A 21,261-nucleotide genomic window follows, 5' to 3' on the forward strand; every position below is an offset into this window, starting at 1 on the left:
CTCCCCCAGGTGCAGAGCTTCCTGCGGGGCTGGCTGTGCCGGCGCAAGTGGAAGACCATCATCCAGGACTACATCCGCTCGCCGCACGCTGATAGCATGCGGAAGAGGAACCAGGTGGTGTTCAGCATGCTGGAGGCCGAGGCCGAGTACGTGCAGCAGCTCCACATCCTGGTTAACAACTTCCTGCGCCCACTGCGGATGGCCGCCAGCTCCAAGAAGCCCCCCATCACGCACGACGACGTCAGCAGCATCTTCCTCAACAGGTGAGCTCCCCCAGGGGCTGGCCCAGCACGGAGCACCCGCCCAGGGCAGGTGAGCAGATGGGCCACACAGGGTGGAGGTGCCCAAGCCACATGACTCCAGGCCACCTCCAGCGAGTGTGGGTGCAGGGCACACACGGAGGCCATGCAGCAGGTAAAGCTGCTCCACTGGGGGGTCCTGTCCCCCAGGGAACACCTGGCAGGGTTTGGAGGCATGTTTGATTGTTAAAACCTGGCTGAGCTTGGGAACGCTGCGGGCACAGCTAGCAGAGACCCCGGGCTGCCGGAAACCTCAGGCAGGGCCCTGCCCAGCCCCTCAACAAGGACAGCTCTTCCCACAGTGTCCCTGCTGAGAAGCCAAGTCTCCGGGAGCTAACTACGCTCTGTCCTTCTACCCCGACGCAGCCACAGTGACCAGAGGCCCGGTTCTCTGCCCGAACATATCTGCCCTCTAAACGCACCTCCTTTTCCCGAATGGTGACTCTAGCGTCACTGTGGGACTTGTGGTACCCCAGAGGGTCCAGCTTGCACTGCTCTTCTGCTGTCTACCTCTTTTTAAAAGGAGTTTCTTAAAAAGTTGTTTAAATAGATGAGCTTTTTGGTGGGTGTGAAAATTGAGTGAGCCGTTTAAAAGCGACAGGCCTGAAAACACATACCCAGAGTGCGGAGGGTAAGCGATTCCCCCCGGGAATGAGGATGGGCTGCCGTGTGCCCCAGGATGTTCATTCAGCCACTTCACTCACTCTAACCAGCCCCCATGTAGGCCCGCCCCATGGCGGTCAGGACCAGGGGGTGCTGGGTGCGAGGGACCAGTGGGCTAGGAGTGATAGAGATGGGCAGAGGCTGGCCAAGGCTCTGGCTGGACAGGCCCAGAGTCAGCGGCGTGGGCAGGCCTCCAGCTGTGGTGTGGACACCGCGGCAGAGCCGGGGCAAGAGAGAGACGGACGGGGAACAGCCTTTGACCTCATAGGACCTTCTAGAACTCAGCCACTGGGCCTTACAAGGTTGCTTTTTTAATATATGTGTTGAACCCAATTTTTAAGTATTACATAAATGCTTTTAATTCATTTCTTGAAACAAATAAATCAGTTATTATATTTTTGTGACATCGGATAACAGCTCAGAAATCACAGTGGACTCTTTCCAACACTGTGACCTGCACAGTCCCTTCCTGGGTGACCCAGGCAGTGCAGCAGGGTTCACACATGGGCACACGTGAGTGAGCACGGGAGCTGGGACCCTCATGCTTCTCTGTCTCAGGGTCCAAGATGGGGCCGGGGCACCCCACCTGCAGCAGGTGCAGCAGGTGCACAGGTGCTGCTGCCACAGGTCACAAACCCCTGTCCTGCAGGCTTGGTGCATCCCCAGAAACACTGCTGACCCTGGACAACTTGGGGGTGAGGGACACACCCTTGAACATCCACATGTAACCTTGAACTCCACCCAGTCTTAACCATCGATGGCCCGCTCTTGACCGGAAGCCGTAGTGATCACACATACTCATTTGTTATGTGGTTTACGAAACATACCTTACAACAGAGTGAGCTAGGAGAGAAAACAGCCTCAAGAAAATGTGTTTTGGGCACCGCGCTTTATTAATCAGGGAACCCCACGTGTGAGCGCACCCGTGCAGTCCACACCCGGGCAGCCCAAGGGTCCACTGTGCTGCGGGAGGCACGGGGACACTTCTGGGCTGTCCCCCCTTCTCTTAGGCCATGACTGCAAGCCCCTGGTGACCATGTATCACAACCACCAAGAGATGAACCTGTGCTTTTGTGCTGATTTAATCTTTCCATCATTTTGTTATACTTCATGGATCTTCCATGGAATCTCTGGGCTCAGGAGGCTCCAGGCAGAATGAGCCCTTCCCGGTGTGTCCCAACTCTCCCTCAGATGTTCTTCCACTTTGCTGTTCTTGATGGTGTCTCCTACTGTCTTTATGTCTTTCCTCGGAGGTCACGTCCCTGGCCACCCCCATGTCCCTTGCCACCATTGGCTTATGTCCTTGCTGTGTGTTCACAGGGCCTCATGCTGCCCTTTGTGGTACCCATCACACTTAAATAGTGACTTACTCTGTGTCTGCATCCTGCTTACCATGGATGGGGTCAGGGCTGTAGTGTACAGCTGCACCAGCTACACATTGCACAATTCAGAGACACTATTCACATGGACCAGAGATCAGCACAGTTTTTCTGTAGAGCATCGGACAGGACATAGTTTAGACCTTGTGGGTCATGTGGTCTGTGTCGAAACTAAGCAGTCACAGACGGTCCTGAATGAACGCACATGGCCGTGTTCTGATAAATCTTCACAGAAACTAAAATATGAATGTCGTATGTGTTCACATACTGTGAAATATTCTTTTGGGTTTTTTTCAAACCATTAAAAATGTAAAAATCTTTCTGAGCTTGCAGACTGTACAAAAACAGGGAGTGAGCCAGTCCTTTGGATGAAAAGATTCTGTGTCCCATAAAGTTGCCGTGTTCTCCCAGAATATTCTATGAATGTCATAGAATTCCAACCAAAGTGCAGTGTAGCAAAATGATCTTGAAGTTCGAGTGAAGGAATAAATACACGTAAATAGGTGACTGTGTTTCAAAACAAGAGCATTGAAAGAAACATTCCCTACTTTAACTGAAATATGTTATGGAAATCGATAAATATAGTAAAGTAACAAAAACAGCCTGAGTGTAGTAGCGGAAAATACAATAGAAAGTCTAGAAACAGACCTAAGAGCTAGAAAGTCTAGAAACAGACCTAAGAGCGTGTAAGAAGTTAACGATAAGCAGCAGCGTAGAAGAGCAGTGGAAACAGCTGGCGGCGCATCGTTAGATGGAATCGGGCAATCAGCTACCCTAACTGCGGAGGATTGCGCTTATACCCCTTGCGTGCATCTCACACCAGCGTGAACTGCAGTTGAGTATTTTATGTAAGCGTGAAGCAGGAAAATTAAACAGGTGAGTGTGTGCACAACCCATGCACACTCAGAAACCGAAGACAGAAAGAAATATTATGCCTCACAAGGCAAGGGGGGGACAAGATGGACAAACTTCCCAAAAAACGATGAATTAAAACATCAAACACACCTAATGGTGCTAATGCAGGCAGACCACTGAGCAAAAGTGTCTACAGTGTTTATGTTAGGTTATGTGCTACATATGTGGGGTTATTTAAAATTAAGAAGAGACAGAATAATAATTGGACGTAGCTAGGGAATTCCCAGAGAAGGAATTCAGGTGGCCAGTGCATAGGAAAAACATTTAAGGAACATAACAATGATTTTTTTCAAAGCATATCAAATCAAAATGAGATCATTTTATTCTCTTGTGAGATGGATAACAATGGTAGCTTCTACATTATAGGTGAAATTCCTTAAAATGCCTTAAAAATGAAGGCTTCATCAACTGTATTTTTATAGTCCTAGCTTATGATGTCCCTAACATGCTACTACAGTAGCCCGTGCAGTGTTGGAATTTAAGAAGGTGCATTTCTCCCCGATGCATCCTGAGCAGTGGGCGGCTGGCAGTGCGTGGAAATGGCTCCCCTGAGTGGTGCTGGGCAGTGCTCGGGGTAGTCCGGAGCCTTCCGGCTCCCTCAGGAACCCCAGAAAGTACCCTGATCCTCAGTCTCCCCATCTCAGACCAAACATTCTGCCACTTGTGCATTCTCACTCACCCTTGAGTCAGTCTCTAACTTTTTGAACATGGGGCCAACGAAAGTTCTTGGAATTAATACATGTTTGTCCACACAGCAGACTAGTTCAGAGGCCACAGAGACACAGCCCAGCCCTGTCCGAGTCACTCTGAGGCCACAGAGACACAGCCCAGCCCTGAGTCACTCTATAGGGGACAGCTGCCTAACTCAAAATGACTTCAGCCATTGGAGGGGATTCTGGTCGGGAGTCAGTGTGTGTACACACCTGGGGTGGGGGGGACCCTGGTCGGGAGTCAGTGTGTGTCCACACCTGGGGGGGGGACCCTGGTCGGGAGTCAGTGTGTGTCCACACCTGGCGGGGGGACCCTGGTCAGGGATCAGTGACCACGGTGGGGGGACTATTCTGGTGGGACATCGAGGAGGGGACAGTGAATCTCCACAGTGCGGGGACCTCACTCTGAAGATTTCATGTCTGTGGATGATGTGAACATTCCCCCTGGCACCGGTTCTCCTTCCGTCCTGCACATCTGCCAGTGTAACTGAGTTCAGGCTTTGCCCCCCAGCCTGCAGGTGTTGTCTGTCCATCTCCCCCACCCCCCAGGATCTCGGGGTACCCCCTGCTCTGCTCCCCACAGGCCTGCGCCCCGGCACCTCCCATCCCCGCCGCCTATGGCGCAGAGGGAGTAAGACTCTGGTGGGGGTGGGGGGATGCCCTTAGGCACATGATGCTGGAAAAGAGGACAGCTGGGGGGGGGGGGGGGCGCACCGCCCCCCAGGAACAGAGAACCTTCCAGGGAGGGGGAAGCCAGGTCAGGGGCTCAGGCTGCGCCGACCCTTCCTCTCGGGGCCTCACTTTTCCTGTCCGAGAATCAGGCACACGACCTGGACGTCCTCTGGACTCCCCTACCTGGGTCAGGGCCAGCCCCAGGCACCCCGGGGAGACCTCCAGCCCCCAGGGTGGTAGGATCAGGGTGACGCGTGGCCTCAGGGAGGCAGGGAGGGGCTGCAAGAGGAGGCAGGAGCCTGTCCCCTGCAGAGACAAGCAGTCCTGTGTCCTCAGGACAAGCTGTGACAGCAGACTGGGGCTGTTCCGGGCCAGCTGCCTGGGGAGCGGTGGGCGGGAAGGGGGTGCGGCGGGAAGCCAAGGCCAGCGTGGCTGCCAGGGGACAGCACATTCCCCTGCACTCCAGGTGGTGACAACGCCGGCATGGAGGGCACATGGGGTCTTTTGCTTCCCTAACTTTTCCCGGAAAGGGTGGCGGTGAGCTCGCGTTGACTGAGTGCCCGCCACGCACCAGGCACTGGCAGTCCCGACGTTTCCAGGAGTTACCTCATTTCACCTGCCTGTTTTGTGCAGAAAGACCCGAGGTTCAGAGATGTTAGGCATTTTGCCCAAGGCCACACAGCCGGGGGAGGTGCGTAGGCAGAGACCAGGTCTGCAGCCGCAGCCCTGCACACACAGCACCCTGGCCTTTCCTTGGTATCCTCTGGAGCCCTGGGCTCGTCTGGGGTCCCCGATGGCGAGACCTCAGGGGGCGCAGGGAGGCCGGCAGGCCCCACCTGGGGAACCCTGCTTGGGGCGATCTGGAAATCCTCCACTGCTTCTTAACGGGGGTCCTGCGTGCTCGTCCGGACCTGGGCCCCGAGCGATACAGCCCGATACAGTGCTGGTGGGCCTTCACCGGGCTCCGTGGAGGACAGGACTCGCTGCTTGGCGTCCTGCCTGGCGCCGCTACTCGGGGTGCCCTGGAGGGGCTGAAACCGCCCCCACCGGGGCGCCACTCACCCTGTGCTCTCCCCGCAGCGAGACCATCATGTTCCTGCACCAGATCTTCTACCAAGGCCTGAAGGCCCGCATCTCCAGCTGGCCCACCCTGGTCCTGGGTGAGTAGCCAGCCGTGGCGGGGTCGTGGGCCGCCCTGCAGAGCGTGGGGGAAGGCCCACGCCAGCGCCCGGAATCCCTCCCGGGGAGCACAGGAAGCACTGGTTCACAGAAACAGTATTTCTCGGAGGAAGCCACGTATTCTTAGTTACCTATCTATTTTTCCCTTTTAAAAATAATATCGACGTACCCATTTGAGAAAATCTGAGAATCCAGAAAATGAGAAAAGGTTTAAAAATATCATTCATAGTCCTCCCTCCAGAGATAACTGCGATAAACATCTCTGTGTGTTTTCTTCCAGTTTTTTTCTCTGCATAGATCTTGGGTCCCCCCCCTCCCCGTTTTACATAATTGCAAACATACCAAATTTAGATTTTGAATCTTACTGTGGGTTGTTGGTTTTTTATTTATTTTAATTTTTTTTTTAACTTTATAGCACAAATGTTTTTCTTATCCTGGAAGTGTGCTTGTTGACGGCTGCGTAATGCTCTACTGCCCGCCACTGGCTCATCAGAATTATTTCTGCTTTTTTGTTACTAGAAATGATTTCTGTGCGTGATGTTTTCTTTTTACGGAGCATTTCCTTGGGATAGGTTTCCAGAAGTAGAGTTCCTGGACAAAGGGCTGCTCTGCCCTCAGGCCTTGGAGGCCTCTGAGCGGGTTGGCACTTCCTTCTATTTTTCTCAAGTCAGAGACCCCCACACACATCCCCCAAGGTCAGGATACGAGCACCCCTGGCAGGATGGGGCTGCCCTTCCAGCCGTAGCACAGGCGAGCACTGTTCGCCGCACAATGGGAAGCCCTCCCCAGGACCCCCCCTCCCAGTCTGTCACCAAAGCACGTGTTTTTCTAACGTAACAGGGTTTGTAAATCACGGTGTCCGTGGGTCCATCTCACCCATCGAGTGTTGGTTGGGCCGGCCCTTCACAGGTGTCGCAGATGGAGGCTGGGGGCAGGCCTTTCCACCCCCACCTGGGCGGGGCACGGAGTGGGGTGCGACTTGTGCCAGGCAGCCTCCTTCTGCCTGTTGCCTGCTGAGAGCGAGTCTTGGCAGAGAGAACCCAGGTGGGAGCCCACAGGAAGTGCCCTCGTCCTGGAGCGGTGGGGGCCACCAGAGCACCCTCTGCACCTGCTCTCGGGGGCCCTCGGAGACACAGGGGCGAGAGTAGATGGACCCCATCTCTACAAATGTGATTCTGCTGGGGCCCCTCCATCTGGCCCTGGACAGGGCTGGGGTGCCAGAGACATCCTGCCACCACGGGGCTCCTTGGGTGGGGATTGGGGCTGGCCCTGGCCTCCTGAGTGGGGCTGGGGGCACCGGCCCCCCTTAACGCGCCGTCCTCACAGCTGACCTGTTCGACATCCTGCTGCCGATGCTCAACATCTACCAGGAGTTCGTCCGCAACCACCAGTACAGCCTGCAGATCCTGGCGCACTGCAAGCAGAACCGGGACTTCGACAAGCTGCTGAAGCACTATGAGGCCAAGCCCGACTGCGAGGAGCGGACCCTGGAGACCTTCCTCACCTACCCCATGTTTCAGGTGGCACCAGCGCCCCCGGGCTGCTGCGGGGGCGGGGGGGGCGGTGTGGAGGGCACGAGGTCAGAGGGTAGCCTGCTCCTTCCTCGGTCCTGCCCTGGGGGGTCCGCCCCGCTGAGAGCCATTCTCTTCCTGCCCCCCTCCCTCTATCCCTCTGTCCCTGCCCCCCCCCCCCACAGATCCCCAGGTACATCCTGACGCTGCATGAGCTCCTGGCGCACACCCCTCACGAGCACGTGGAGCGCAACAGCCTGGACTATGCCAAGTCCAAACTGGAGGAGCTGTCCAGGTGAGCCTGGCTTCCGGGCGCCACCCCTGGGGGGCCGAGTGAGGAGGGATCCCCACCCCCGCCCCGGGGCTGAGAAGGGACCCCCCCAGGCCAAGCGAGGAGCCTCCCCCGCCCCGGGGCCCAGTGAGGAAGCGCAGTGGGAGCTTCAGCCCCAGCTTAGAAGCAGGCGCTTGCGTGAGGGTTCGGAGGCAGGGGCTCAGCCGCCAGCAGCAGGAAACAGACGGAGCCCCCGGGGCAGACCTGTGTGGCTCCGGGCAGGGTGGCTCCGGGCAGGGTGGCACGGGTGGCATGTCCCGGACATGGGTGCAGAGGACGACACTCACAGGCCCATTTTGTCTGTCTTCGGGTGTGAACCTGTCAGCCCCGTGGCCTCACACACGTGTGCAAGACTCTGATCAGTGGCCGTGCCATCGCTGGGGACACAGGCTGTGGCCTCCAGTCTCCGAAGCCCAGGGAGCCCTCCCCCTGCCAGCGGGGCTGCCGAGGGCCCGGGGTGCGGGGCCCAGGGACAGGGGTCAGGTCTCAGGCCAGACACCTGGGTGCCTTGGCGACACCCCTGGCAGGAGATGATGGTGGCCGGTGGAGGACGGTGGCCGTGGGGGTGAGGGGGAGGCTCAGACTCCAGCGGCGTGTTGAAGGGGGAATTAGCAGGAGTCCCCAGCGGGCTAGATGGAGGGCCCTCGCTGAGCCGCCAGGAGGGGCAGGAAGCTGCCAGAGGGGCGGTTTGGAGGGGAGTCCTTCCTGTTGCGTGCTGGGGAGACAGACGCTGTGGCAGAGATGGCGGGACAGGAGCAGTGTCTGGAGGTCAGGGGAGCGAGGCCCTCGGGGGCTCCACAGTGTGGGGGTCAGATGTGAGGGGGCGCCCTGTGCCCAGAGACAGGCTGCGGAATCGGGAAGGAGGGTCAGCCCGCAGGCCAGGGAGCCCCACCACCCACAGCCCTGCCCGGGCCCTGGGGCCACTCACACCCGAAGAGGCCACCCCAGGCCGTTAAGGGGCAGCAGGTCAGGGCAGGGGGAGGGCCAGCTGCACCCAGACAGGGAGGGGGTGTGAGGGGGGCGTGATTTCAGATCACACAACCTCTGTGGGCACCCCATGTCCCTTTGAATCCCAAAGCCACAGTCTGCACACTCGTCCCCCATGAGAGGCCTCAGGGCCCCCATGGAGCACCCTGTCCTGGGGTACACAGGGCTGCAGGGGGCACACCTGGGACCAGGTGTCAGGCCTGAGACCCCGAGTCCCATTCCCCAGGGCCCCAGCCACACAGGAGACAGCTCTCCTGAGTCCTTGATACTGGCCCCTCCTAGCTCCCTGCCCAGGGCCCAAGGAGACGCCCCCCCCACCCCTGCCCTCACTGTGCTCGCAAACCCCACCTCTGGGCCTGCCCCACTGCCCTTCTGACCCCGACCCCAACCTGTGGGACCCTGAAAATTGGGTGCACCAGCTGACAGCGACCCCAGCCCGGGGCTGCTGGCCCATATCTCGTGGCAAACTGGGTTCACTGCCTTGGAGTCACCCCCTTGTTTTCAAAGGGGGTGCTTTGAAAATGCTGCTTCCAAAAATGCTCCCTCCCCAAGGAGCTAGCACAGGCCAGCAGGCGGCTTGGGGTCTCATGTCCCCCCCGGAGATGGGCTGCGCCTTGGGATCCCAGGACAGCGTCCCTGGGGGCGCCCGGGCCCCATCCCCAAGTCCCTGTCCAATAGAAGAAACAACAGGTAAAAATACAGTCACAACACCCTGATCACTGCCCTTCACCCTGTCACCCGCCGTGTGCCAGACATCAGGCCCGCACGTGAAATCCGTTATCTCCCGTCCTCACCCCAAAACCCCATAGGTGGGGGGAACTGGAGGTGTCCCATAGCGCTCAGCCTTGTGCTGATTGCACCAGCGCACATCGTCGGAGTTTGAACCAGGTGACGTCCCCGCGAGGACCGCCAGCCCTCCTGGCACCCTTGGCCATGGAGCAGCGGGCGCTTCTTCCAGACTCCCTCCCACAGTACTCATCACCTCCCCATCCGCAGAAACCTAGGAGCCTCTTTCCCCACCACGCGGTTATTTGAGAGCGGGTAGATAGCGCCACCTGCTGGCGATGAGGGGTGTGGCGGCAGTCAGAACAGGACAGTGCTCTGTAGTCTGGTTAGTGGCTTGGTGTCCTGCTTCCCTCTCACCCATGCTGTCGCCTGTGGACATAAACCCAAGTCAGCCTTGCCCTGAGCCAGCTGGATGGCCAGCACTCCAAAACTCAGTCATTCCAGAACCCAAACAGCGTTAAGGAAAAAACCATAATAAAGAGCATTCACAGAGAAGAAACAGCATGTGCAAAGGCCCTGAGGCAGGGATGAATTTGTTTTGTTGTATGGATGGATATAAGGCCAGTAGTGCAGTAAGGGACAGAGTAATGAACAAAGGACGTTTGCTGAGCTCCCTTGTTCCTCCCATTGCCATTCTATTGCACGTGACTCAGACTTTTTAGACAGACCTGTTTCCTGTTAATCTCCATTTCCTTCTCCCTGAAATAAGAACACCTGCCTCCTTGGATTTCCCGAAGAGGAAAATGAGATCAAGTCTACAAAGTGTCCAGCACACAGTGGGTACTCCATAAATGCTTGACTGCAGGCTCCAAGAATCCTAGGAGCCTAGCTTTCCTTCTGGGTCTGGCCAGAGGCCTGACATTCCCTCCTCCTGCCCCTGACTTATTTCCCGTCCTTGCAGGATAATGCATGACGAAGTGAGTGAGACAGAGAACATCCGGAAAAACCTCGCCATCGAGCGCATGATCATTGAAGGCTGCGAGATCCTGCTGGACACCAGCCAGACTTTTGTGAGACAAGGTATGCCCTGCCTGCCTGGTCCCGGGAGGCTCCACAGCAGGGGCAGGCAGCCCTGGGACATCGCCGGGTGGTGCGTCTGCAGAGTGACCCAGGGCTGCTGGAGGGCTGTGGGTGTCGCGTCCACACACACAGGTGCAGGCACGTTGGTCTCCACGTCTTCCTTCTTACCCAGTGGCCCAGCGTGTCTGTCGTACATCCTAAGAAATGCTGACGTGTGCTTTCTGGGGCGAGGGTAGGGAGCCGAGGACCAAGCCCCAAATCACAAGCATCTCTAGCCCCAGGGTGGGGGTGGCAGTGTGACTCTGGTCCTTCTGTCCTCTGCTCATCATCCTTGGCCTCTTGGGGACAGCCGCATTCAGAGTGGCTCCCAGCCCCCACATGCCTCCAAGCCCCATCTGGGAGGCACAGCCCCACAAGGGTCGAGGAGGAGCTGGCTGTCCCCACGGGATGCTGGATCTTCTGTGCACCTGACAGTGGCCCCATCCAGAGCCCACAACCTGCGGGAAACAGCTTTGCATGCACGCCCCAGAGGTCCTCCTGTCCAGCCCTGGGACTCTGACCAGAAGGAAAGCTTGCAGCACGTCCTCCAGCCTGGGAAGCTGGCTCTGCACGTGGCCTCACCTGGAGTTTTGCTCTGAGCCCCCGTGTGGCACCCATGCCTTTCCCCAGGCTCGCCCTGCTTACCGGAGCCGCATGGGGCCCAGGATGGAATTACCCAAAGAACTACCCCTTCTGGCACACGCAGCATCCCCACAGAACAGGAATCTGCTCCGTTGCCCAAGCAAAGTGTGTCCTCCCCTCCCGTGGGCCCTGCTCGACCTGGAACCAGCCAGGGGTCCAGAAAGCCCTTTTTCACTTGGTAGTCCCACTGGCAACACTGGTGCCCGCCTCGTTCAGGCCGCGCCCATGCTGGGCACCAGGGACACCCAGAGGGTAGACCCACCCCACACTGCAGAGGCTGCTGTGCAGGGGGCAGGGGAGTGAGCAGATGGACATGGGGTACAGGGGGTCATGAGCGGACAGACGCGGGGCAGGGGTTCGTGAGCGGATGGTCGTGGGGCAGGGTTCCAGGCAGCGATAAATGTGGGCAAGAGGCAGAGCGGCGGCCCAGAGTGGGGCAGGGAGTCAGGGAGGGCTTCCTGGGAGGGAAGGACAAGTATGAGTTCACCGGGTGGGAAGGAAGGGCTTTCTTTCCCGCCAAGGAGCGGCATGCAGGAGCCGGGGTAATGAGTGGGAGCTGGGACGGCCGAGGGGGGGCCGGCGCAAGAGGGCACAGGTGCCTGAGTCGGTGGGAAAGGAGGTGTGTGGTGTGTGCGTGTCGGGGGTGGGCGCCAAAGCGGGGGCAGCAGGTGGCTTCATCCACGGCACCTGTTCTTCCTGAGACACTGCCTGTCCCCAGCACACGGCGTCCGGGATGGGGCTGTGTCTGGGCTCTGCAGCCAGGGTGCCACACCTCTCGGCTGCAGCAGCCCGGGCCCCAGGGCAGTGCATGGTGCCGACCCGTCTGCATTCCCACCACACAAGCCCAGACCTGGAGGGCTCCTCTGCTTGCCAGGGCCCTGGCGGGGGGGGGGGGGGGGCGGACTGGGGAGCCCTGAGGGAGCCCTGCTCCTCCTGCCTCCACCACCTGCCGACCTGGGGTGGAGGGAGCGTCATTCAGGGTGCATACCTGCTGCCAGGAACCGGCACAACCCAATCCCCTCGTGTGGACCCCGTCAGCCACAGAGCTGGCCAGGGGTGAGCATCGCTCCCGGAGAGGGGCTCAGGGTCTGTCCCCCACCCACAGGCTCGCTCATCCAGGTGCCCATGTCTGAGAAGGGCAAGATCACCAGGGGACGCCTGGGGTCTCTGTCCCTAAAGAAAGAGGGTGAGCGGCAGTGCTTCCTGTTCTCCAAGCACCTGATTATCTGCACCAGAGGCTCTGGTGGGAAACTCCACCTGACCAAGGTAGGGTGCAGGGCTGTGGGAGGTTTGCGGGGGCGGGGGCGGGGAGGCCGCGGGGGCTGCAGGGAGGCTGCAGGGTTGAGCTCACAGGGGGCTCCCAGCAGGTACCATCCTGACTTGGGGCCCAGACCAGGGGCAAGGGAGTCAGAGACACGTGAGTGCACGCCTGTGCAGGGGTGCTGCTGGTGAGTTGGATGAGGGGCCAAGGCCGGGTTTTCTGCTGGAGGGATCAGGGGAATGGGGGGTGAGCGTCAGGAGCCCCAACAGCTGGCGCCCTAGCAAGGAGCCTGAGAGGTGCTCCTGTGTGCGAGGGGCTGGCTGCAGCCAGAGCAGCACCAGAGCCTGTCCCTGGAGACGCTCAGATGGCCCTCCCTCCCAGGGCCTCCTCAGGCACCGCAGCACCAGCACAAGAGCATGGGCACGGCCAGGCCCCACTTGCAGGCCAGGGAGGTGCTGGCACACAGGGCAACCTCAAGACCTCGGAGCCCTACAGGAGACCCCATACGCTCGGCCAGCTTGTCCCTCCTAAAAGAGAAGGGAAACGCTGACCGTGATCACAAAGGTGGTTTGCCCAGGCCTATCTGGATGTGTTGAGCTCTGTGATTTCCCCAAATGCAGAAAACTCAACTCCATCATTGGGGAGGAGAGGGAGCTGCACTCCAACTTCCCCCCTGACAAGTAAATGGTCAAAAAGGAAAAAAGTGAGGGGGAATCGGCACCTGCTCCTTCGCAGACCGCAGGGCCTTGGCTCATGCGGTCCACTTCTTCCTCCCCTGGAGGACCGCCGTCCCGTCCTCATGCTCTAGCACCACGAGCGGTAAGGCTGCACCCTGGGCAGACTCTACTACTCCCCAGCTCTGCTCCGAGCTCAGGCTCTGACCTCCGGACCTCGTCTGCAGTACAGGGGGTACCATCCTCACCAGGGGCTCTGTGGACACGGCAGCTGGCAGCAGGTACCCGCTCCGTCGAGGTGAAGCCCATGCGCCTGTGAGCTCAGCCTCCCCTGGAGGCTTGCCGGCAGACCTGGCGTCTGGACACGCTGCTGCCAAGAAGGGGCCAGAAGAGGCCAGAGCATCTTCCGGGCCCTGGATGCCCGGCCCCAAACCTCCCGCGAGCTGCTAAGAAACCACGTGCTGGCTTCAGGGAACATACCGCTCGTGTGAACCTGTGACGAATTAGCCGGTGGGCTGCCCCAGCGGAAACTACCTTACAGTGAATACTCCAGTATCAACCGAGTTACGACGCATCAGGGAGAGCTTCCTCACTTGCCAGCTCCAGGTTTCTGCTGTGAGGCTGTCTGTCTGGGCGGGAGGGACGTCCCTCGGTCAGTGGGGCAGGTAGAGCTGCAGACTGAGTCTGAAAGCACCTGTTTTTATGTTTGTTTTATCTTATTTCATCTGGGGTGGGGTTGTTTGAGCTTCTACAGTCCCTTAGTGTAAAGAACTAGCAGGCGCCCGCCCAGCCTCGGTTTACCCACCTGCACCACAGGAGTGAAAACACCTGCTCCAAGGGGTTGCTGTGAGGATTCAGGGAGCAAGTACAAAGCGCGTGCCCTGTGCCCGGGACACAGAACGAGCTCAGCAGGTGCAGGTCGGCATCGCTCTTGATTCTTTCGTGCTTGCACAATGATTGCTGCAGGCCAGGCACTGTCCCTGTGCATGTGTGCCCACCTCCTGCCTCCTCGACGGCCCGCTGAAGCAGGTGCCGGTACCGCCCCATCTTGCAGACGTCTAGAGGCCAGCCTTGGCGAAGCGGGGATTGGAACCCAGGCCAGCCGTCTGGTGCCGTGGTCTGTGCCCCGAAACCACAGGCTGCAAGTCAGACTGCTTCCCAGCACCCTGAGTCCCCCTGAAAGGGTCACACTGCCCATCCAAGAGATTTAAAACTACCGTAAGATCTTCTGGAAGGAAGAGACTCAGAGCTGTGCAGGGCTTTGCAGATTGTCAAGCCCGGGGCTCACCCAAGGCCACTGAGGAGCAAGGCAAGAAGCAGAACCCAGGATTCGAGGTGCCCGGCTGCCCTCTCCAGGCCTCCTGACACCCCCCCCCCGGGGGGGCAGCCTGCCCAGCAAACACTGCAGCTGGGTCTCTGTTGTCCTCAGTTACCATGCTGCAGAGCAGTGCCCTGTGACGAGTTACCCACAGACAGACTGGCTCGCGGCACTCACAGCCTCACACGTTCTGAGCGAGGCAGTCTGGTCAGGGCCTCATGGGGTTGCCTCCAGGCCCAGGGGCTGCATCAGCCTTCCCGGGGTGGCTTCCCCACGTGATGGTCGGCTTCCCCGAACACATGGTCTGAGGGACCCCCAGAGAGCCCGCAGGAGCTGCAGCACATGCTCAAGAGGGCGGATCATGGACCCCACCCACCTTTGGAAAGAGGGTTTCCACATCTTCCACCCACCAGGGTTGTGGCTACGGTCCCTGACCACAGCATCAGGGCCTCTCATACTCACAGATGGGAGGCACATTCCCAGTGTCCCGAATAACCAGCAGCCAGGAGGTGACCTCAGCAAGGTGACCTCAAGGCTCTCCCCGACCCCAACCCCAAGTGGCTTGGGGACCTCGGGCAAGATCCCTCATGCAGGTCTCATCTCCTTACCTATAAAATCAGAACAGGACCTACGATGTGACCAGTCAACTGGCCTGTGTCCCTACTGGTAACAGAAAGGTTCACCCCAGACTCGGGGCTCAGACTTTGCAGGCTTAGGGGCCCCCAACCCTCATTCGGGAAATGCCCGTGTGAGACAGTCCCACCTGATCCCCTCCACGGGGCCTCTTACGTGAGGATGACCAGAACACCCTCATGGAACACGCACACACATGCACACGCGCTCTCGCACTTGCAAGCCTGCATCCCACCCAGATGCGCCGGGCTCTTCCCCACACAGCCCCCAGTGACCCGAGGCGGCCCCTGCTGTCTTTCAGAACGGGGTCATCTCCCTCATCGACTGCACCTTGCTGGAGGAGCCGGAGAGCACAGAGGAAGACGGTAAGTGTGCCGGCCACACGCACCCCTGCACGCCACAGATCCCTGTGCGCCCTCACTCATCCCGGCCCAGCCTGTGGGGATGGGAGGGTGCTGAGCCACAGCGAGCAGTTCCTGTCCTGGACCCAGAGGGCCCAGCTGGCAGGTGGGAGCCTCCTCCCTGTCCCACCTCCATCCATGCTCCTCAGGGCCCTGGACGCGTTGGTGCTATTAGGTTTGGGGTCACAGCACCTCAGCAAGCGCCCCTCATTCACGTGGCCATGGGTGCCCTGCGTGGTGGCTCCCCTGGGTCAGGGAAGAGCACAGAGCCACCCCTCTGTCCTCAGCAGGAGGTGTGGGGACACAGGTGACCCCAGCTGATGGGAGCAGGGGGGCTGCCCCAGCCTGAGGGGCAGCCTGAGGGGCCTCAGTGGGGAGGCAGGATGTTGAGCTGGAGTGGATGCTGCATGGGACCCCCCTCCCTGGGTGCCACTGGGCAGGGGATGGGGTCGTTGTCTTAGGTTAGTGGTGGGGTCACCACTATTGCTTGATTGGGCTGAGGCTGGGCCTTATGTCCCTTCAGCCCTCCCCTGGGGAGGACCCCAACAGGACTCCCCAGATGGGTGCCTCAGAGCGGGGCTAGGGCTCCATCTGGGGGCCCATGGGGGACATGGGGCCCTGTCCACACACACCTCCCCAGGGAGCCCCCAAGGGCAGGATAAACATGTGAAGTGATCCACCGGGAGTGCTCTAGGGCCATAGGCAGTAGAGGGCTGGCCCCCATGCTCCGCACTCAACCCGCTTCACCAGGCACCCCGCTCCTCACAGAGGTTGGCACTGTCCCGTCCCTGAGCCACCACACAGAACAGGTGGTCCCGGGCCCAGCAGGGAACCCTAAAACCCTCAAGTGTCAGAGCTGGAAGGCGAGGGGGCCCCAGAGACATCCCGCCTACTCATGGAGGACGTCGGCAGTGGGGGCAGGAAAGGCAGCCGCCCAAGGTCACATGGCCCGTGACAACAGAGCAGGGCCCTTCCTCATTCGGCCCCGCTCTCTGTACCCTGGGTAACATGGGCATCCCAAACAGCATCCATAAATTGTGATCTTGGTCTGTCCAAATAAACAGCCTCCCAGAGTCCAAGCAAGTTTTTCGGTTGAGAACAAGAATAAAAATGCCCAGAACACACTTTGGCTCTGGGGAGCTCTAAATTGAGCTAAATGTCCAGTCCTGCTCATAAAAATTGAAGATCCGAAGTTCCCCTTCTGGCCCCAGTATCACCTGGGGGTGGCGGGAAGGCCTGGCAGTGAGGCCAGTTCCAGTCCTGGCTTCGCCACTGCTGCCCTGACCCCAGGACGTGCTCCGTGGGGACTTCCGCTGCCCGCCGGGTAACCCTGGCTCTGCCGCTGGATGGCCCCACGTGCCGTCAGCCCCAAGTCTGCCCATCTCTGGAGTGGGGTCCCTCGCCATAGGGGGAGAGAATGTTCTATAGGCAGCATGTGGCCTGGTACCCAGCAGCCGCAGGGCCCTCGCCAGCGGGTAGGACAGGAAGGTCATCGTTAAAATGTCCCCGCTTATTCTGCTAACTCCGTGTTTTGCGACTGGAAGCCAAAGGATCCAGCCAAGACATAGACCACTTGGATTTTAAGATCGGGGTGGAGCCCAAAGACTCCCCGCCTTTCACGGTCATCCTCGTGGCCTCGTCCAGACAGGAGAAGGCAGCGTGGACCAGTGACATCAGCCAGGTGAGCAGGGCGCCTGCTCCTGGAAGCCCATGGTCCCTTCGTGCCTGAGCTGATTTGGGACGCGGGGGCAGCTCTAACAGAAAAGGCTCTAATGGAAAAGACGCAAGCGTCCTCTGGGTCCAGCGACGGCCACGGCTGAGGCCCAGGTCCCTTCCTGTTGGCAGAGCGTGGGCAGGGAATCCCTGGCACCTGGGTCATGCCCTATGGTGATTTTTTAAACTCCAGATTCTTGAGCTCCCCTGAGCCCCCGCAGACTTCCCAGATGCCAATCTCTGGCACCTGGAATCTGTCTTTTAGCACCTGCCCCAGGCCATTGGCATGCACAGAAAAGTCTGAGCGCCACAACTCCAGGGTGCTGGACATCAGAGCTGGAGAGAGACGAGGGGCCCCACAAGGCCTAGTGTCAGCTACACAGAGAGGAGGGTTACTTGCAACTTCACCTGCACAAGCTCTGAGGTCGTGCACCCCACTGGGAGCAGCTCACCAGAAAGGGCAGGTTTCCCAGGGACCCCTGAGCAGACCCAGAGGGCAGAGGGCACCCAGGACCAGGGCAGAGATGTGAGTCTGGAACAGCCTGTCTGTGGCCCCAGGCTTCAGGACAGGCCTTCCCCAGGTAAGCACGACCCTGCTGTCCCCACAGCAGAGGAGCTCCTCTGAGGCCTGCCCTCTGCAGCGTGGCTGAGTGTGCTGGGAGCAGCCGACCATGAAGCTGGGCCTTCCCTCCACTCGGGGCTCCGCTCTCTCTAACGGTGCCCCCCCCCCCAGATTTTGATGCCCCATTCCTGGGCTGCCCCAAGTGCCCACTCCCCCCAGCCTAGTGCCCATCTCGAAATGCTGGGGGCAGGTCGGGGTCCCATGTAGCAGGCGTCTGCTCATTCTGACATATGTCCTCAGAGCTCTCTGCGTGCCCCAGAGAAAGCCGGAAGAGCAGAAACTAGGAGACAGTGCTGATGCCCATGGGCGTCCAGGACCCCCCCCCCACCGCCCCGCATCCGACCTTCCCCGGGGCCCTCTGATGCCTCGGGGGAGCCCAGGCCAGAGCCAGGCACCCTGCATCCGCGGCTGCTGGTAGGACCAGAGCTGGAGATAGCCCCAGGGCTGTGGGTTGGAGATGCCGGGCTGGGAACACAAGGAACCAGAACATTCCTCTGACAGACCTCCACCCCCACCCCGAAGAACCAGGGGCCTAGGCTTGATGGGACACTGGTCCCCAGCAGACGACTGGGTCTCCCTGGCCACATTCTGGTGATGATGCGCTGCCCCAGCATGTGCATCCTCAAAACCAGGAGACTCAGGTGCGCCCCTGCCCTCATGCCCAGAAGCAGCCCTCCTGCGGCAAAGATATAAAGGCTTGGGGTGGGGGCGGGGTGAGGGGGCTAGGGGAAAGGAGAGCCCCCCACCATAGGACGTATCCTTTCGTTTGGGTGGGTCCTTCTTATTCGAAGTGGAATGTGGAGTTTGAGCTTTCAGAGGCTGAATAAACACAGGCATGTCCTCCCGGGTGGGGTTTGCGGCCTTATCACGTAGCCGTGGGCTGAATGGAGGCTCTAGTGTGTGGGAATGTGCGCGGGGGCATGGGGGCCCTGCTAGGTCAGCCTCTAGGAAAACCACCCTGTGACCCCGGACGACCTGACCTTGCCCTTCACCCAGACCCCAGAGGTCAACAACAGGGTGGCCAGGTCAGCGCCTCTCTTTGCCAGCCAAGTAGGGCCTGTTATCCCCGCTTCCGAGTTAGGGACGTGAGGCTCAGGGAGGTCAGGTGAGTCCCCAAAAGGTCACTGAGGCAGGAGGTGGCTTCAGTCCATGTGAAGGAAGCTGCAGCCACCCTGCCCTTGCCAGCATGAGGATCCCTCATCAGGTGGGCTGCAAGCCACTCCCTCGAATGGCTACTGCAGCCCCGGGGTGGCAGGATGGCAGCCAGGGCTCTGACCCGGGGCCCCCCTCTGCTTCCAGTGTGTGGATAACATCCGGTGCAATGGGCTCATGATGAACGCCTTTGAGGAGAACTCCAAGGTCACTGTGCCACAGATGATCAAGTAAGTGCGCTGATGCCCACAGGCTTGGCCGCCGTCCAGACACGGCCCCACGGCCACAGCGACAGCAAGGGCTTCCAAGGCACCGGGCCACGTCTCCGGGGCTTGGGGGTGTCTGTCCACTGGTTTAAATTAACTTCTATTTGAATGAGGGCTCCGGCTTAGTGTTTATTGTTTTAAAATGTGGATTTTTGTGGTCAGCTGTTTAAACGATAACAGGAGTGAAGCTTTATGCATTTATTTTCATAACTATTTGTTTTTCCTGATTACAAAATGAGAACACTTCAAATACACAGGCTCTAGGTCCACCGTGTCTGAACGACCGCGGGGACCGGTCCACTGAGCATGCGGCTGGAGCTCCAGGCTGCTCTGCCTTCCTGCTCCCCATCCTCCCACCCTCCTTCCTGCTCTCCACCGCCCTCCACCGTCCTTCCTGCCCCAACCCTGCACCCAGGCAGGGGCAGGGGCAGCCGGCTGGCTCTCTGGCCTCTGTCCGAACCTCTGACCTCGGAACCTGCTGATGCCACATGAGCTGTGCCGGGACCCACATCTCACCAGGCCATGTAGCCAAAGACACCTGAGTGACCTGCTGCTCTGATGCTTCAAGGCGGTGCCCCAGGGAGCAGCAGGTGCATCGTTCAGCGGGTATGTGAAGGTGCCCACCTGGCGCCTCGGTGAGGACAGGTCCGGAGAGGCCTAGACAGGGTCATGCACACAAGCTCTCTGAAGCTTCTGGATGCGATGGCGAGGTATCGTTCTGCCCTGTGAATGTGTTGGGTCCGGCCGGGGCTGGCAGGTTTGGAAGGAAGACCTGGTCCCCAGCTCCCACTCTCACCTGTAAGTGGGAGAGGGTGATGCTCTCATCCAGTCTCCTGGGTTTGTTCTCCCATTTGGGGGTAGGTGGAGGTTGCATTTGTGGTTTTTGTTTTCTATACAAAGAGCTGGCGTCGTTTTTGTGGTTGAGGGCGATGCCTCAGACGACCCATTCCGGGAAGTTTACTGAATGAAGTCCAGCCTCACAAGGCCTGTCTCCGTGGCGCCAAGGCGCATCCTGAGCAGACCCTGCCGGCTTGAGCCCAGGCCGCAGGAGCGAGAACCTGGCTGAATTCTCATGGCCCCAGGGCAGCAGCTGGCACCCCGTCTTTCTCGGGTGCAGAGAGGCATAGGGGTATTTGTTTTAACGAGCAAATTAAAATCACACATGGAATTACGGGGAAGCATGTGGTAGGTGCCCACTCTCATTTTCTGCTGAGGACGTATCATCAAGGTAACAAAAGTGAGCAAGGCATCACCTGTGAAGGAAAAATAGCGAGTTTTAAACTCTGACAGTGACAGAGTAAAGGGAGTGTCCAAACCAAAGTGACCGCACCTAGGACCCGCTGCCCCCAGGGGGCGGGGTCCCGGCTCAGGCCGCATGCAGCATCCTCCTCCTGTGAGGCTGTGGATTATGCCCCAAGTCACCCCTCTGACGGGGAGCGAGTGGGGACCGAGGGCCTGGCTGGACGGCCAGTGACGAGGGGTCACCCCCTGTATGTGTGCCCACCAGCTTCTGAGTTCCGGGCACAGTCCCCATGTCAGACAGAGTCAGGACTGTCCTGATTCGGGGTTTGCAGTACAAGGAGGCACGAAGTCCCCTGCTGCCTCCCTGACGCAGGGAGTCAGGTGCTCTGGAGCGTGGACGCTGGTAGACACGGACAAGAGAAGGGTCTGGCGCCATGCACAGAGCTGAGGGCCCCAATGTGTGGCCTCAAGGACCCAAGGACTCGCCTGGAGATGGGATGTGCTTGGACCTCTCGTCCAGAAGTGGACAAGTGTGAAGAGAGAAGCAGGGCTGAGCCTCCAGTCAGGAAGCACCAGGGTCGTGCAGGACTGAAGACCACTTCTTGCAGGGCCGACAAATGTCTGGCCCAGGACCCGGAACTCGTGGCAGATGCTGCTCGTGGACTACAACCCTCTTGTAGGCCAGGCTGTGTGGGAATCATCGGAGCTCACGCCCTCTCCTGGGTTGCAGGAGCACACTCTCCTGGGTTGCAGATGGGACCTGAAGTCCAGGACAGGTTTGCACAGTGGGACAGAGGCCCTGTGACTGCCGACGATGACGGCCTGCTTGGAGCAGAGGAGACAGGG

The 21,261-nt window shown here is 59.3% G+C and overlaps 1 protein-coding gene across 2 annotated transcripts in view; it reads left to right on the plus strand.

The window, feature by feature from the left end:
• Window positions 1-21,261, plus strand: part of RASGRF1 (Ras protein specific guanine nucleotide releasing factor 1) — a 93,258-nt gene that overhangs the window by 36,742 nt on the left and 35,255 nt on the right. For both annotated transcript variants that reach the window (XM_025437654.3, XM_025437655.3), the window contains exons 5-13: window positions 10-263; window positions 5,719-5,798; window positions 7,144-7,337; window positions 7,514-7,623; window positions 10,334-10,452; window positions 12,239-12,399; window positions 15,321-15,384; window positions 16,965-17,101; window positions 19,055-19,137. In XM_025437654.3, coding sequence (XP_025293439.1) covers window positions 10-263; window positions 5,719-5,798; window positions 7,144-7,337; window positions 7,514-7,623; window positions 10,334-10,452; window positions 12,239-12,399; window positions 15,321-15,384; window positions 16,965-17,101; window positions 19,055-19,137 — 1,202 coding nt within the window. The remainder of the gene's footprint in view (window positions 1-9; window positions 264-5,718; window positions 5,799-7,143; window positions 7,338-7,513; window positions 7,624-10,333; window positions 10,453-12,238; window positions 12,400-15,320; window positions 15,385-16,964; window positions 17,102-19,054; window positions 19,138-21,261) is intronic.

The sequence above is a fragment of the Canis lupus genome, chromosome 3 (genome assembly GCF_003254725.2).
Source record: "Canis lupus dingo isolate Sandy chromosome 3, ASM325472v2, whole genome shotgun sequence".
NCBI lineage: Eukaryota > Metazoa > Chordata > Mammalia > Carnivora > Canidae > Canis > Canis lupus.